The following is an 18,046-nucleotide window of genomic DNA, read 5'->3' on the forward strand; positions in this document are numbered from 1 at the left end:
ACGGGACGGGCCAGTCCGTAACCCACCGCAACCCGCCATTAGGCGGGGCGGGGCGGGGCGGGGCGGGCCTCTAAATGGCCAACCCAGCCCAACCCACTTGGGCCGCGGGCTAGGCGGGCCAACCCGCTTATTATTTTTTTAAAAAAAAAATACTAAACGGTATTAAAATAAACATAGAAGAAAAATATATTTCAGTCAAATATTTTCATAAAAAACTTAAAAATATTGAAATAAGACATTGAAAGTATACAACAATCAACATAATACATAAAAAAATAAAGTGTTTATTCTAATTCACACAAGATTTCATCGTACACATGTACTAAAAATTAACTCATGTAATATTATGTTTTCAATAATACAGATAATTACTTTATTTACTATATTATTTTGATAATTCTGGATTAGTTCGAGTTAAACATTAAAAAAAGGGAGGGGACTGAAGAGTATAACATCTTCAAAAAAAAATAGAAGCATATAGATTTTACCAGAGTGATTGAAGTTAGGCACATGAGAAAAAATAAGGAAGAAATAGGAATTTTTATATAAAACTTAAAAATATAAAATTCTATCCTAATTTGGCCCGCAACCCAAACGGGCTCAACCCATTTGGCCCGCAACCCAAACGGGCTCAGCCCGTTTGGCCCACCTCCAAACGGGCTGCTATTTTATCAACTCAACCCGCTCAATTTTATGGCGGGGCGGGCCGACCCGACGGGCCTGACCCAATTTGGCAAGCCTAACTATTTGGTTTGATATGAGGCCTAACAACTTTGTGTTAGTTTCAAACGTCATCTGAAACGTGAAAAATGAACGGTTGAGATTGAAATTCGTGTGTTTTCAATTCTTCATCGTTGATAAAAGAATGAACGACCACAATTATATGATGGTCCATCTAGGCACCCGCTCGGATTCCCAAATCTTACATTTTATATGATTAAAATCCAAAATGGAATAACTCACATAACTGAAATTGAATTTTTTTTCCTAACGTATATAAGTATATCCATTAAAAATAGATTAATTTATAATTAAAGTTTAATCAAGGTATAAAATATTATTTAAAATAAAAAGGATGATGATAGGAGCTCTGGATTTATGATGATAATACCATATTTTAAGTGTCTTAATCTTAATATTTGATTAATTGAAGATTTTTCAAGAGATAGATTTTTTATCAAGAGAAAAAAATTGATAGGATTTTTATAAGTGCGAGTCTTTTTTTAAATTTATAATTTTTATTATTTAAATGTTCATTAACAAATAATAATAATTTTTTATTTTAAAAAATAAGGTCCGTCAAAAAAATACGAGCTCAATCGGACATGGATCCGGACAAACCCAGACCTTAACTATGCTATAAGGTTACGAAAGCCCGACCCCAGTCCGACGGGTCTGACCCGTACCCGGACAGGCCCATGGCACGGTCCAGATGCGCGGTAAGCCTGTAACTCCCCAACCTTTTTTACAATAGTAAAAAAATGAAATATTTTATTGATCCATTATCACCATAAGCGTAAAGAATATTTCAATTGGTGCAATTTGAGAGGTAAAATTAGGATCCTATATACATATATATATATATATATATACACAACACACACACACATAAAAATTGAATTAGTATTTACTATGATCCCTCTTGGTCCACTCGTGATAATGTAACTGAAAGAATTTTATCGTATTTATGTATGCAATGAAAGATATTAGTCATGTTTGGTCAATGAGGTATTGAACTACAAATTTATTATTGTTTCGTAAAAAATATTTTTAAGTTTAATATCAAATCAGCTATCTTAAATTAAAATTGCATATTTTATAACTTTGTGAACTTCAACCTAGAATTTTATGGTTTATCATTTCATTGAAAAAATAACCTTAATTTGTTTTTCAAAAATAAAAAAATCTCAATTTAATAAAGTCATTTTCGAAAGTTGTAATGTATTCAAAGTGACCATTAGTATACTATACAAATTAAATTAAGAAAACCCGCATTTTTTAAATTTTAATAATCATTTTTTGGTAAATAGAAAAAAAATATTAAAATTACAAATAATTATATAAACAAAACTGAAATCAATTAATATACAAAAAATCATGAAAATCATAAAAATGTAAATATACAAAATAAAAAGTAATTTTCCCGTAAATTAATTCTAAAAATTTATTTATGTTTTCTTACGTTTGACTAGTTTCCGATGCTTGGTTTCCTTATAACAGAACGCAATGAGACTGCCTCATTTCCCAGCATATCTCCACCAAACTCTTCATCTTCATCCTCCACATATTTCTTTGCAACGTTCTTCGAAAATCCTATTTCTAACATCTTTGTGTGACTTTTAAGGATCCCATATGATGGAGAACGGCCCAGAAGATACATACACGTGCCCTAGCTTCAACAGTTATTCTTCCGAAAGGTTGGCTGAAATCGGAGGAAAAGTGGCTGGGGAGAACGGAGACACCAACGACGATGAATTTGAGTTCGTTTTGGCACGTGAAGAAAACGACGTTTTGCCAGATGAATTTTTCTACCAAGGCCAAATCGGCCCAGTTTTCCCGGTGTTCCGCCGCGATCTGTTGCTGAGCTACGGCGATTCAAGCATGAGTAACGAAAACAGACGGTTAGAACCCTCAGCTGAGATGGAGTGCATCAAAGTCCCGTTGAGCAAGCTGTTGGAGGAAACTCGGAGAGATGAGAACGACCGTGATCCGGCGTCGTGTTCGTCGTCGGAAGCCGATGAATTGGAGAGCATACCCGCGGGAACTTATTGCGTGTGGAGGCCAAAAGTCCCCGAAACCCCGTCCCCAAGCCGGTGCAAGAAGAGCAAATCCACCGGGTCGGCGTCGAAACGGTGGAAGCTCCCCGAGTTCTTGCGGCGGAGCAATAGCGAAGGAAAGGACTCTCTCGTCTTCATGACTCCCAAGCACCGTGATGAAAAACGAGACAGAACAGAAACCTCGAGAAAATCAACTGAAAATATAGCCGCCGTCTCTTCCAGCACGGCGGGTCCCCCGTCAGCTCACGAGGCACTCTACGTGCAGAACAGAGCAAAGAAGGAAAACGATCGGAGGAAATCATACTTACCGTACAGGCCGGATCTCGTAGGGTTTTTCGCTAGTGCCAACGGCTTGCGAAGAAGTTCGCCGCGCTTCTAGAACTGCGCTGGTTTTCGGCAGATTGGTTCACCCATTCCGCTATTGCTTGTTTTCTTAATTAGTCATTAATCTAATATAATATAATACTCCTTTTGTATATAAATTTCCAACCCATAAGTTTTTATTAAATATTAGATTTTAGTAAACATATATATACATAGATTTACGTTGTATCCGTAAATCTACGTTATGGTTTGTCCAATAACGACGATGATCATGTATTTTCATACGTTTTAGTTAAAACTATTTTGGGATTTTTTTTATGTTGTTGAATGCAGACGCTTGTTTGATTATTATTAACGAGGCTGTCATAAAAGAAATAATTTGATTTGATATATATTATATATTATGTCTTTAGTTGCACTTAACTTTGACTCTAATCAACTTGGCACTAGCAATTAACAGCTCGCTGGAACTTGAAATTTAATTAATTTAGATGTAAGCTAGAAACTTTTTTACTGCCTATATATCCTGCTCCTACATAAATTCACTGCGTTATTTTACTTGTACAAAATTAAATATTTATAATTCTTCAATTTTAATTATATCATAAATATAGCATTTACTGATAAAGGTGGTTGGGAAATGGTTGTTGGGCCACACATATCCAACTCGAGAACAACATTTAATGGTTTTTTTGCCCACTTTGCTTTCAAAAAAAATGTATAGCGAGCGGGGGTAGGTATTTTTGAGAGAGAAAGCTAATATTGGAGGAGAAAAGGGTTTAATTCATCAAAGGTTGAATAAGTATGTCCCGGGGACTCGATTCGAAAAGGAAAAAATAATGCCAAAAGGAAACTTTTTGTAGTTTGTTTATTTGTATATCTCATTACATTGTAATAAATGACGGCTCTGTCGATGCTACTTTGGGGACAGTGCCCCACAAGATTTGGGCCGTTGATTTTAAAAAATTTGATGGACCCCGCATATGAATTGGTGGACCTCGCATATATGTGGTTAAATTTGGGCCTTTGATCTTCTCATGGGGGCAGTACCCCATGAGGTAGGGTGAAATATTTCATAAAGGACCATATGACACTTTCTCAGTCGATCTGAAGATTTATACTATGGATTCGTATGACTTAATACGTACCAAAAAATGACCGTTACATATTTCATCATCGTAAAAAAAAAATTTATAAGAGAAGCATATGTGATATTGTTTGGGGTAAATTAATTAACACTAATATTCTCTGCATATTTAAAATAGTGAGTATAATAGGAATATGAATAATTGGGATTTTTGGTGGCTGTTTGGTAAAAAATAATGGTACTAAGTGTTGTGGATGGCGATGCATTACTTTATTAGTATGTAAAGATTCATGCATTAATGAATTTTGTCTTTTTTAATTAGGGTTTAATTATCTCTTCTTTTTTGACTTTTGAGTATTGAAGATCGAGACCAACTTGTTAATACATTGTAAATGATACTTACGTGAGGTTTAATATTCTACTTTAATAATTATTCGAGGACTTTTTTATTAATTACTTTGTTTCTTCTTCGTGCATTATTATTGAAGTAGAAAATTTATACATAGTTTTTGCTAAAGTTCCATATAAATTGTGGCAAAATCTATTTATTAAAAGGGTTAACCTCTTAACTGTAGGCAACAAAAAACAAGAATGACTGTCAACTTATAAATTATCTAATAACAATATTTCAAATTTGGGACGATATCTAATATTGAGAGCATCGAAAACATACATACTGCATATTGTATTAACTACAGGCCCAGTTTTAGGGTGGTGAAAAAAGAAGCTGTGGAATTCATCAATTGTACGCGAGTTTCTCCTTGATAGCACGATTGTAAGTAGAACCTATTCGTAACGAAAAAGCATAATCGAATCAAGTTTATATATTATATGATGTTGAATTTTATTCGGTGCTGAAAATAACATAACGTCGAATATATGTCTTCTGCTCAACACGTAAAAGATAACCTTTCGAATAGTACGTCTTTGTGAGACGGTCTCACGAATCTTTATCTATGAGACGGGTTAACCCTACCGATATTCACAATAAAAAGTAATATTTTTAGCATAAAAAAATAATATTTTTTCACAGATGACCCAAATAAGAGATATGTCTCACAAAATACGATCCGTGAGACCGTCTCACACAAGTTTTTGCCCACTTTTGAAACAAGTATGTGAGCAGGGTGTTGCATATATTTGTTTTATTTTTTTCACAAAAGGTTGATGTTTATTTATAATGTATAAATAAATATTGGAGCCAAATATTTTAGAATTATTATGTACTAAATAATAGATCAGATCTCAATCTCTCCCTATCTTGACATCCCAATTTTGAGTCTTTCACATATTGTATTGACCATTTGAGTTTATCAAGAGTTCACCAAAAAATAGCGGATGCGAGTTCCCAACGTTTTAAAAAAAAACAGATGAGGTTTTCTATGAGACAGTTTCACGAATTTTTGTTTATGAGACGGGTCAACTCGGTCCATATCTACAATGAAAAGTAATGTTCTTAACATAAAAATGAAAAAAAATTTTATAGTCGAGTCAGGTTAGAGACTCGTCTTATAAAATTAATTTATGATACGATGATCTCATATGAATTTCTATGTGTATCATCACATATGAAAATGGTGATAAATTCTTATTATGTTTTGGACAGATTGGCTTTAACTTAGCTTGGGAGATTTAATCTGAGAAAGAAATTTCAAATCAGACCAATCTTGAAATACGAGTCATTAAATTAATATAAAATAAATTTGAAATTCATATATTAATCGTATATTTCAATACATCCTATGACATAATATATACTATGCGAAAAGTAGATGTTTCCATATGACCAACCTAAAACTACATGTTGATGCCAAATGCATGCTATAGTAAATAGTTTCGTTATGTGATGTGTGCATGTCATGTCGAGAGTGTGACAAAATAATGTCGACATAATGAAACTCGATCGCCCAGCGCTTGAAATATAAAACCGCCAACATTATTTCTTACGCGCAGCACATAATATTTTCCTCTTCGATTTACAACTTTCCGAGTAATTAATATACTCACCGATTGAGTAATTCAGAAAGGATATCCGTCCACGGCATGCACAAGATGATATATCCTCCTTGGATTCATGAACATACAATGTTCAACACAGTTCAAAAACTTGCAGGTAGTCGCGCTCCTCCACAAAACTCTGCAATTTTTTTTTTTTTTTAATATAGTCTTGCAACTAGACCAAAGATCCTTGGCCAAAATCAGTCATTTGCATATACATTTGTTGCCCCTAATTTAATTTCGATTGAGTATGTCATTTGTGATAAGGTCTCACGAATCTTTATCCGTAAGACGAGTCAACCTTACCGATATTCACAATAAAAAGTAACACTTTTAGCATAAAAAGTAATATTTTTGACCCAAATAAAATATCCGTCTCACAAAATACGACCCGTGAGACCGTCTCATACAAGTTTTTGCCCTTTCAATTTTATATATGGTAGATATGTAATCTTAAAATAAAGTGGCGCAAATACGATCAACTCAACTCCATGGATTTTCTTAAGAATACACCTGTCGATAAACCAAACGAATTTTATTTTATTAATTTAAATTCCCAAAAATTTAATTTACGGTATCCGAAAAGGATAAAGTAAGCATACATTTGGACCAAGTTTTGGAGGTAGGCTTATCTTTATCATCCTGCAACCATTCATCGTGCATCTTCTCCGCATCTACATATGTTTTTGTTATCAAATAAATAACTAATAATTTGTCAGCTCGTTACATTTGGACCGATATATATTTTGGTACGATGCGGTATACCACTTTAGAAGAAAATTATGTTAAGATCCTAAAATATTACGCTAAAATATTAAGAATTGGTATAAAAGTGAACCTCCCCTCCCTTTAATTTTTTTTTAAAAATTCTCGCCAAACAATTTTATGAACTCTTATTCACTGTGCATTTTAATTTACCTCGTAAAGTTTAGAGAAAAAGATTTTATTTAACAAATATCATATCCAGGTCTCCACCAATTTTTATTTTATAATTCGAAGGTCGAAAATTGAATCTCCAACATTCAAACCTGATCTTCGAGTGTAGAAGCTAAGCTTCCCACCTTTCGCTTTCATTATCCAATGTGCCACTTCACCTTTCTAAAAATATTTTATAATTTTTTATCGATTAATTAAATTAGTTAATTAATTATTCGTCTCTGTAAACGAAATTATAAAGGGACTGAATCCCACACCCAATTGCGCAATGTCGACCGTAAGTTTAAACGGTTACCTACTTACTCCATCTGCCCAATTATCCAGACCCGTCGCCGCCGCATTCCGTCCCGTCGCCTCCTCAAGGCTTGATTCCCCCGCTGCCGCTCTAACCAGCCTCATTCGAAACGAGCCCGTGTTCGCTGCCCCGGCGCCTGTCATCCACCCACTTTTGGTTATCATCTCCATCCCTCAATATTAAAGCTCATTCGATACCATAATTTAAAGTTTTGTCATGTATATAATATTTCGTTTAACAAATATAAGTATGGCACGTAAATTTTGTATTGTCGACTGAACGGAAAATGCGAAAAAATTAATTAATACTTTTTAATTTTAAGATTAATGAGACTCGTGATTCTTGCTTGTTGCTTCCAATATTTTGTAGGTGAACTCCTTCACATGAAAAAACCAAAATACGAAAGATACGATTTACAGGTGTCAAATATGCATGCATAATGTATTATTAATAAAACGTAAAACTTTGTCTATAAAATAGTAATTTAAAATTATAAAAAAAGGATAAGCATGTTTTTTTACAATAAATTTATACTATATATATAAATTTTCCCACTTCAAATTAATTAAATTAAGCATTGGTAAAATTTATTGCAGAAAGAAAACATGGAGAAGGGCTCTTACGAGGAAGCCATTGCTGCACTTCAAAAGCTTCTGAGGTGTGTAATTTCATATGGTATTATTAATCAATTGTAACTGTATTCATTTTCCGGAAGAATTAAATTCTAAGTCGATCGGAATTTGGGTTAATTACTTAAATGTAGTGAGAAGGGAGAACTTGGACCGGTGGCCGCCGCTAAAATTAGTGAAGTCACGGCGGAGTTGCAAACAGCTAACGGCGGGCCTTCTATTTCCGCTTCCGTGGAGAGGCTGAAGACTGGATTCATCACTTTTAAGAAAGAAAAATATGAGTAAGTGAAATATTAGTACATTTCATGCTTTATTACAAATTTTAATTTATTTTTTTCAAATAACCTGGTCTCGTACTCATTAAAATTTGAAATTTCTTATATTTTCTCCTCTTATCCTATAAATCGGAGAAAAATATAATGTGAAACTAGAAAATTGATCATGACAGTGATCTAATTTTATATAATAATTTAAGACAGAAATTTGTGCTGTAAAAATTATTACATGTTTTTGTAAACTAAGGATTTACGATCCTGACATCTTTTTGTATTATTTTATGTCCGATTATTTCAGCAAACAACCAGGATTGTACGGTGAACTCGCCAAAGGCCAGAGTCCAAAGGTATATATATATATGTATGTATTTATGTATATATATGTGTATGTATGTATGTATGTATGTATGTGAATATCGAACTTTGAGTCGGATAGCCATGTTTATCCATTCAACAAAATTTTTGTTGCGGAGAAATAATTATCCATGTTGAAAGAACGACTGAATGTACATAAAGGATGTGATGCTATTTTAAATTTTATTTAAAGAATTTGAGTTGGGTTGCTATTGATGCTCGATGATTCTTCCACTTTTGAACGAGTACAGTTTATGGTATTTGCATGCTCGGACTCACGCGTGTGTCCATCGCACGTGCTGAACTTCCACCCCGGGGACGCATTCGTGGTCAGGAATATTGCCAACATGGTGCCTCCATACGATAAGGTTGACTTATTATTTTTGGAAACAGACCTATAATTTTTTCCCCTAGATAGTTTCTAAAAAAAATGTACGATTGAAAACAGACCAGGTACGCCGGAGTTGGGTCTGCAATTGAGTACGCTGTGCTGCACCTCAAGGTAATAAAATTTGACCGCACCTAAAATTCACGACTTTATATTAAATTCTTTCGAGTCTAACGAGGACATTATCACAGTTGAGTTTCGATAATGAGATCTCGTCTCAAACTTAGATTATGATCCAAAAAGTTGTATTTAAATTCAGAAAAGTTAAATTTTTTTTGATAGGTTCAAGAAATAGTAGTGATTGGGCACAGTGCATGTGGAGGAATCAAGGGGCTCATGTCTTTTGCGCTCGATGGATCTTCTAACACGTAATGATTATTAATCAAGTCGTTTTACTTTAGGAAAAATCGCAATATCGGATCGATATTACTTTATAAAATATTATAATATATTAAATTGATCGTGTGTGTATTATTATTATTATATTCAGTGATTTCATAGAAGACTGGGTGAAAATTTGTTCACCTGCGAAGAAGAAGGTGATAGCTCAGTGTGGGGAAAAACCTTTTGGAGATCAATGCGTCTTATGTGAAAAGGTTCCATATTTATTCACACAAACACTCACGCACGCACACTCTAAATTTGAATGAATTTGAGAAGAAAATAAGAATATTCGATAATAAATAATGCAGGAGGCAGTGAATGTATCACTTGGAAATCTTCTGTCATATCCATTTGTGAGAGATGGTTTGGTGAATAAGACATTGGCACTCAAGGGTGGTTACTATGACTTCATTAATGGAACTTTTGAGCTCTGGGGACTTGACTTTAGCCTTTCACCATCTCTTTCTGTTTGAACTTCAATCCCCTGCCTTCTCTTGGATCCAACTATTAATGCATGCTGCATGTATTTCTTTTCTTTTCTTTAATTTTGTCCTAAAACTGTAACAATTAAGCTTCAATATTGTACTCACTCCTTTTTAATTTCTTTCTTGGAGGTTTTTACTTTTTATACAAGTGTTCTTTTTTTCTAATTTTAGTGATCGATCATACTTGCACGTAACTCATAACACTAAAACTCTTATTAGACAGTTTTATGAGTCAATTTTGTGAGACGGATATTCTAATTAGATAAGCTCATGAAAAAATATTATTTTTATGCCAAAAATATATATTACTTTTTATTGTAAATATGAACATGGTTAGTCCGTCTAACGAATAAATATTTGTGATACCTTCTCAGAAGATATCAACTGAACTCGTAAATTTTTTTTAATAAAAATAATAATAAAACTCGATATTAAATATTTACTTAGTAATATCGAAGAATAACATAAACATTCATCTTAATCTTAAAAATCTAAATAAATCGGACAAACGCTAAAACCAGACATAGTAAAGGCTTGATGGGCCTATTCGTAGGCTGACTGTGTCCCATACATGGGCCTTTGCTCTTATCAAGACTTAATTATGGAGGTCCAACTGGAGGATGAAGGGTTGCCTTAGGCTCAGTTAATTAGCCCACTATTTGTAGATCAGGACATTTTAATTATTTGGACTTTATCCTTGAAAAATATAATTGTGTGTGTATATATTTTTTTATAAAAAAATATATAAATTCCAATATCCAAGTGCGGTAAGTCTAGTTGCTGGAGTAGACACGCTTGCTTTTTTTTTTTTAATTGGTAAACTCGAATCACTTTTATTAAGAATAAATATTCATGGATACAATATTAACCAACCAAGAAGAAAAAATCTCTATTTACCCGACAGGAAAGGTGTAGTAGAAGAAAAACAAATTGTGCTAAAGTGTGTGCAACAAGATTAGCCGAGCATCTCATGTGCTTGAGGTTAAAAACTCTTTGTTCCACGAACATATTTTTGATCTCCTGAGCACAAGAGCCAATATAACCAAAATCTAGCAATGAATCCATGACTGCTTGCACGGCCATCTGAGAGTCAGAGAAAACTTGGACGTTGGAAAATCTCCTATCTCTCAACTGATCTAAATCCATCTTCAAAGCTATAAGTTCCGCATGTACCACAAATAGTGGTTTCTCAATTCGACGCCCAAAAACAGACACGCTTGCTTTTATTACAAGTCCTATGTCAAATCATAGAATGAAGAGTGGAAATAAATTGGTTTCGTGTGTTCGAGGAAAATAACAAGTAAGTTTCAACAATAAAAGAAAATGAAATCCCACCATTGCTTCATTAGACCTGAAGATATGAAAAAAGAACTACTTACATTTCAAAACCAAAAAGATTACAAACCAAACCACACATCTCATTTATTGATGATCTGGCTTTATTATAAACCACAATGCCAGTTGACAAACAAATGAAAGGTAACGTAAAACCAAAAATCAACCATAAAAATAATTTCATGACACATCAATGTCATAATTTCTGATGTTGTAGGAATTATTGACAAGTAAAGCTTCAAGTGATCTTGATTTTCTGGTTCTCACAATACCGGCTTCTTTTAACAACTCGGCCAGTCTCCGCTTCTCGTCTTCTACGTCGGGATTAGCCGTCCCAAGCTTCTCTTCTCTCATTTCAACCACATATTCCAAGATTTCAATAGCATCGGTGACCCTGTGTTAATCAAACCCAAAACCATTTGAGATCAGTTGACTTCATATTTCAAATTAGTCAATTATTAGGCAAGAAAATTCTGATAAATCGTAGTATATGAGCATCTTACCTCCCCATTGCATCATATGTGCCCGCAAGGTTGCTGTAAACTCCTAAAGTATCAGCATGATCTGGTCCAGCTTCAGCCTCAAGAATGCTCCTAGCCTCTTCAAACAAATCAGCCGCCTCGTTTATCAAATAAAGTCGCACACAAGCAAGCCCCATTTGATTTAAAGCAACACCAAAAAAGGCAGATTTCTTCTCTCCCGTTGCACGAAATTTTAGAATGGCACTCTTCAATGAGGCGTAAGACTCAGAAAAACTCCCTAGGATATAGTACAAGACCCCCATCTGAGCTTCGATTCCTGCAACCATGCATTGCCTCCCCAGTGCATTTCCATATACTTTTATAGCCTTCTGTAGCAACTGGAGTGCACGGTTTGGTTCATTCATTGATTCGTATATAGCAGAAATATCAACTAAACCACTGGCTATTTCTTCGGGAGCACTGCCAGGTTTTGGCTTAGCATAAATTTGAAGAGCTCTTTTGCAGTTAGATTTGGATTCATTTAACTTCCCTATCTTGTTGTATAAACCAGCCAGACGAATGAAGACTGAAGCAACCGACGAATGGTTTTCTCCTTTGATCGACTTCAAAATTTTTAGAGCTTTCTGATAAGCAAAAATAGCCTCATTGTAGCGAGCCAAAGATAGGTACGAATCCCCGATGTTGCAGTCTATTGCAGCCACATCAGCGTGGTGGCCATGAGCAGCCACGGCCATACTTGCTAGAACATAATGCTCGAGTGCACCTTCATAATCTCCCTTCACATCACAAATAAGCCCCAATAGTCTCCTGTCTGCTGCTTCCTCTACGGAAGCTGGCGTGCCGTTCTCTTTATGAATATCAAGTGCCATTAAACAGAGCTTTTCAGCCTCATCAAATTGCATCGCTTGAACATTGGACTCGGCCAAATACCTCAAAGTCTCGCCAAATCGAGGGTCTTTTTCACCAAGAACCTGTCGCTGAATCTCCAGACCTGCTGTGTAAAACAGTATAGAATTCTCAATCTGTCCGAGAATTGCATATGTATCGCCCAACTGCATACATCCTGAAAATTTCGCGAGTGCGTGATCCATCCCTGAGTCCATTACAGGAATTTCAATAGACCGCTCAAGAATGGGAACAGCCTCGGTGTGCCTCCCCAGCCTGCAGTACAATGCAGCCACAACATGTAGACACATGACGAAATCTAAACTAGGCTTGGAACCTACCGAAATCTCAAATGACTTCATTGCTCGAAGAGATAATTCGAGAGCCCTTTGAGTATTATCCCCCAAAACTATCATGTCCCTCGCCTGTTTGAGTAAATATGGCCCAAGATATGCCGCTTGATCGCCATGGTCCTCGCCTCCAATTCGCCATTTCGCCCCTACAAAGGGTAGGCTTTCCTCGTTTTTCATGGAGGTAACTGTACCCAACTTTCTTAAAGCCTGGACACCTTTCTTTCCATTTGGAGGCCTACCGCCAAAAGCCCTGCTCATAAAACTATCCTGTATCGAACCCGCAGAACCCAATTGCAATCGTTTCGTATTTCCAAAATCTTCATCTTTTAAAGCTTTACCCTCCTCAGGAGTAGTATCTACTCCATTTTCCCATGTCACAACATCCTGTTTCATCCCCGTTGAAGCCCAATAATCTCCTCCAGCAAGGTACCGTAGTTCGGAATCTATTCGCGACTCTTCACCATACGACAAATAACTAAGCCTTGATGGCGAGTAGTCTGAGCTTTGCATCTCGCAGACGTTGAGATACAGTTGCTCGATCGAGGTGTTCACAACGCCATCTAGGATCAGGTCGAGGGATTCACTATCGGAGCTTAGAGCACTCAAGGGCAGTCCATGGGTGCTTAAGGGACTCTTCGGGGACAATTCATCAAAAAATTCTCTGTCCTGCACATAATGTGGTTCCGGTTTGTTCCCAGAGTTGTCACCGTTGGATCCATCCACCAACAAGTCAGGCATTTTAACACTGTTAACATAACATTTAAGAATCAATGCAAACCTTACACAGATTCCTAACAATTGTGAAACAAACTTCTAAAAAAGGGCATGAATCTTACACTCTTTTTTTAAAAAAAATTGCATGTAAAATTTTATGCATAACTAGAATATACACTGCAGCAAAGGCAACAGGCAAAGAAACGGTAATCATAAATTTCTTTCCAGGACAAAAATTCACAACATAAAACGGCAGTCAACGTAATATTTACTCCAACGAAATACCCATGAATTCAAAAACCACAAAATGCAAAATCATTGAATAAAACGTATAAATAAATAAAACAAATCACAGAATAGCATGAAAATACCTTATTACTCAATCATGCAGAGAGGTAATTCACATGCTAAGGTACAATTGTTTGTTTATTAATATATATATATAGACAATATGAAGAGACGCGTTGGATGAAGAATAAGAAGCAAGAACTCGACAGAAAATCAAGAATTAGATCATATTATATAATATAAATATATTATTAAAAATAAAAGATGCACAAAACATACGTAGTTCAGTTTAATGTAAAAATCAATAATAATAATAATAAAAAAATAGTGGCTATATATATCTATATGTATGTATAGGTGGGGTGGGAGGAAGGTAGAACGTTGAAAGATGAAGGGGACTTGTAATCTTCCGCGACTCAAACCACCGTTTCCACGTTCCCCCCATTTTCCGACTTCTCATTATGTCTTACTTCAAGTTAATTCCATCGTGTTGCGAGGAAATACGACTAAATTCAGATAATTTTTTTAAAAAAAAAAATTACAAAAAGGTTGTCAAGAAATCTAATTAAAAAAATTATGTATCCAAAAATTCTATCAAATAAAAGTTTATCTTAGAACCTCAATCAACTGTTTTCCATGAAACATAATTAAATTAGTAAACAAATATTTTTCTCTAGAATACCCTGTACACCAATATTTTTAAAGCGAAATATTTTAGTTTTAGTTTGACTGAAAATCTTCGAAGTCACTTTTCCAATATAAGAAAATCAGAACATAAACTTTTAAGCAATAATTTCATTTATTTTTCTTGTAAATTTAATCGGTTAAAGAATAATTTTAACAAAACTTGATTCTATCAATCATATTTAATTCATCAGATTTTATTACATAATTATTTTTATTTTATGTATGATAAAATTATATAACTATAGATAGATTTAATTTTGCAAAAAAGTTATATTAATACTTATTTATGTATAAAATCCCTCAAAATATTTTATTATTGAATGAAAAACTTAAATATGCATGGTATTTAATTAAAAATCATAATCTAAATTTTTTAAAGTTTGCGAACAATAAATGTTGTGTATCTCGGATATGCACTAAAATATGTCGCATGTATTTCTGAAAAGTTTTTTAAAAATTAAGTTGTATTTATTTAGATTAAGGCAAAAATTTGTGTGATACGGTCACACGAGTCTTATTTTGTGAGACGGATCTCTTATTAAATCATCCATGAAAAAATATTACTTTTTATGCTCAGAGTATTACTTTTTATTGTGATATCGGTAGGGTTGACCATTCTCACAGATAAAGATTCGTGAGACCGTCTTACTAGAGACCTACTCTTAGATTAATTATCCATGTTATGTATGGTTTAAATATTTAAGATTGCATTATAATTTATAGGACAAAAACTTGTGTGAGACGGTCTCACATCTCTTCTTTTTATGCTAAGAGTATTACTTTTTATTGTGAATATCTGTAAGGTTTACTCATCTCACAGATAAAGATTCGCGAGATCGTCTTACAAGATACATACTCAATTTATAGTCAACAATTATAATATTTTTTGGTTTGGTAATATATGTTAAATCCTATCTACATTAAATATTAATGTTTGTGAAACTTTAAATACAACCTAGTAATTCATGTCCTCGTAATTTTAATCTGAAATGTTCTAAAATTATTTTGGTAGAAAATTTCCAAAAAATACAAAATGTTTATTTTGTAATTTATTATTAACAGAGGTTGGTAGTGACAACACGTTTCGGACTATTATTTAATTGTTACTATATGAAAAAAATAAATTAAAATTCAATAAATCGGGTCATGGGTTGCTTTGGTGATTCACGAAATCTGTTACTATTTTTTCTTGGGCCGGATTTGGATTCGGAATTTGAATGATAAATTGACATTGTATAAAGACAAGTATACAGCAATATCAGGCAATCTCAAAGTCTGTCGAAAATTGTCTAATTTCCTGTGACAAAATCTTTGTAACAGGACGGATTATTTGAGAAATCGTTCCACGGCCTTATCTTAACAAAATCATTGTTCTTCTATTGAAATTTCGCAAAACTGGGAAAATATTTGGTGATTAGAAACATAAAGTTGCGAGATATCGAACCACGATAAATTTATCTATCGATGACATGAGTGAGATAATAATATGGCGTATATAGCCGGAGCAAGAGTCATATGAAACGATCCTTCTAATATTACATGTAAATGGTATTTTTATTCAGGATCATTGGATATGAAGAAGGTTTCAACTCAGATAACATTTTCAGACAATTGAAGAAAAACCAGGAAAAGAATACATATTGGAATTGACTAAATATAATTAAAATAATTTTTTACAAAAGAGAAAATAACACTCACCATGTCCTCCTCCATTAAAGAAAAAGGGATTGGCTCTCTCTTCGCCTGTGGCTCTTTAATTTCTTGGCGGAAAATCAAACGATATATGGTACAAAAGCAAAACGGTCAAACTTCTGACTAACAACGATGAACTAATCATATCATATTATTATTATTATTATTATTATTGTTATTATTATTATTATTATTAGATCATATTAAGATTCAATAAATTTATAGAAATGTTGACGACAAAATTATATACTATTTAATACATACATGATGCTGGAATGAAATACTCTGCATCACTTTGTGCTTTCGTATGACACAATTAAGTATGACATAAATGACTCTTAAATTTCATTTTTTTTTCCAAATAAATCTTTACATTATACGGCACTGAGGTGAGAAAGTACGGAAATTTTTGGTATACCGAAATTTTGAGTATTGGTTTGTTGGTATAGTCTTGATGTGAAATTACAAATTTTTGATTTGCTGAAACACCGAAACATTATTTATACTTTTTTTAAAAAATATAATAGTTTTAAGCAATGAAATTATAAATAAATAAGAAAACTAAGGCTAAAACTCAAAGTGACCAATTTTTAAAATATAATACAATTTTGTTTTAAATTTCTGTAACCATATTGCAATGATTTTTTTTGGAGCAAACATGTTTTTTTTCCGTGTGAAAGGCATAATATCGATATCATATCGACATCTCGGTATATCACAATTCACAAATATTCGATACAATCAGTATGTTACTACTTATACTATATATACTGATATCTCGGTTTTTTTTTTTAAAAAAAAAAAAAAAACTAGAGCACTTACAATTTTTCTCTCAAACTTAATGTGTTATCAACGTTTTCCCCTGTAGGATAGGATATTGTAACTTTAAGCCTACAACTTAAACCGACTCTGGAATTCTCTTTTATCATCACATAAGACACATCCCACCAAAGAATATCCAAAACTCCCTATTAATTCACTTCAAGGTAATTAATTAGTTTGCACTAAAGAAACATGAAATGAAACCAAAGAATCGAGTTATCACTAATTATGCCATAGTTTGGCTAAAAATGTAGGGTCGCGGTTCAAATATCTTAAACCGCACCATAGTTCAAGCATGACGATTCAAGGAGACGATGGTTGGATCTAAAAAGAAAACCGACTCAAAAGATTTGGGTGCGCATGCTTTAAATATGTTTACCGACTAAAGATGGTTGAAATAATGGTATTGGCACAAACATGTAGATATCAGCCTCAACTCTTGACGGTAGGCAGTAGCTGTCTTCCAATCAGGGCTCAATAATACTTGTTTGGAAAATAAAATATATATATCCATATCATGTTTTTTTAAAAAAAAACTTTCAATTTTAGGTCCCTATAATGGAAGAGTTTGTGCGCAACACACGTGCAAATCCTTATCTCCTTTTGACCAGCTGAGGTTTGAAGAATCATATGTTCAAACATTGGAAAAAGGGAGAGGAGGAGAAGTCTTCGAAATGTTCATGCAAGTCACCCGGTGGCCTAAGTTTTTGACTGGTCCACTCTCTCTAATAGGTATTAATTCGCATGTGCAAACAGTATTGCAAATTCAATTCAGACACTCCCGAGTGAAGTGGTGGATTTAAAATCCATAGCATCAGTTAATAAACAAGTAAAAAAAGTGAGGTGGTGGATTTAA

At 33.9% G+C, this 18,046-nt stretch overlaps 3 protein-coding genes across 4 annotated transcripts; 2 read left to right on the top strand and 1 right to left on the bottom strand.

Annotated features, from left to right (window-relative positions):
- Positions 1–2,152: 2,152 nt before the first annotated feature.
- Positions 2,153–3,374, top strand: LOC142544800 (uncharacterized). The gene has a single exon (XM_075651836.1). The coding sequence runs from the start codon at positions 2,353–2,355 to the stop codon at positions 3,154–3,156; it is 804 nt and encodes a 267-aa protein (XP_075507951.1). The 5' UTR covers positions 2,153–2,352; the 3' UTR covers positions 3,157–3,374.
- Positions 3,375–7,353: 3,979 nt separating this feature from the next.
- Positions 7,354–10,051, top strand: LOC142546731 (carbonic anhydrase 2-like). Its single transcript, XM_075654610.1, has 9 exons — positions 7,354–7,573; positions 8,014–8,075; positions 8,181–8,327; positions 8,620–8,668; positions 8,927–9,043; positions 9,124–9,177; positions 9,346–9,431; positions 9,554–9,659; positions 9,756–10,051. Exons 1-9 carry the CDS (start codon positions 7,391–7,393, stop codon positions 9,918–9,920), a joined length of 969 nt encoding a protein of 322 aa, XP_075510725.1. The 5' UTR covers positions 7,354–7,390; the 3' UTR covers positions 9,921–10,051.
- A 1,195-nt stretch (positions 10,052–11,246) lies between these two features.
- LOC142546732 (protein KINESIN LIGHT CHAIN-RELATED 2-like) lies at positions 11,247–14,137 on the bottom strand. Of its 2 annotated transcripts, XM_075654612.1 has the most exons (3): positions 14,073–14,137; positions 11,771–13,732; positions 11,247–11,661 (listed from the first exon to the last, which is right to left on the bottom strand). In XM_075654612.1, exons 2-3 carry the CDS (start codon positions 13,723–13,725, stop codon positions 11,448–11,450), a joined length of 2,169 nt encoding a protein of 722 aa, XP_075510727.1. In that variant the 5' UTR covers positions 13,726–13,732; positions 14,073–14,137; the 3' UTR covers positions 11,247–11,447. The 2 variants fall into 2 exon arrangements, with proteins under 2 accessions (XP_075510727.1, XP_075510726.1); XM_075654611.1 differs by lacking the exon at positions 14,073–14,137 and having other exon boundaries at positions 11,771–13,801.
- Between the last annotated feature and the right edge of the window lie 3,909 nt (positions 14,138–18,046).

Source organism: Primulina tabacum, chromosome 5 (assembly GCF_025594145.1).
Source record: "Primulina tabacum isolate GXHZ01 chromosome 5, ASM2559414v2, whole genome shotgun sequence".
Classification (NCBI taxonomy): Eukaryota; Viridiplantae; Streptophyta; class Magnoliopsida; order Lamiales; family Gesneriaceae; genus Primulina; species Primulina tabacum.

What these genes read in the sequence shown, in the direction of transcription:
- LOC142544800 (XM_075651836.1), top strand. Translation starts at nt 2,353, where the DNA reads ATGATGGAGAACGGCCCAGAAGATACATACACGTGCCCTAGCTTCAAC.
- LOC142546731 (XM_075654610.1), top strand. Translation starts at nt 7,391, where the DNA reads ATGTCGACCGTAAGTTTAAACGGTTACCTACTTACTCCATCTGCCCAA. An exon ending in GCACTTCAAAAGCTTCTGAG is followed by an intron (nt 8,076 to 8,180) that starts GTGTGTAATTTC and finishes ACTTAAATGTAG; the next exon opens with TGAGAAGGGAGAACTTGGAC. An exon ending in TTTAAGAAAGAAAAATATGA is followed by an intron (nt 8,328 to 8,619) that starts GTAAGTGAAATA and finishes CGATTATTTCAG; the next exon opens with CAAACAACCAGGATTGTACG.
- LOC142546732 (XM_075654612.1), bottom strand. Translation starts at nt 13,725, where the DNA reads ATGCCTGACTTGTTGGTGGATGGATCCAACGGTGACAACTCTGGGAAC. An exon ending in ACATATGATGCAATGGGGAG is followed by an intron (nt 11,662 to 11,770) that starts GTAAGATGCTCA and finishes TGATTAACACAG; the next exon opens with GGTCACCGATGCTATTGAAA.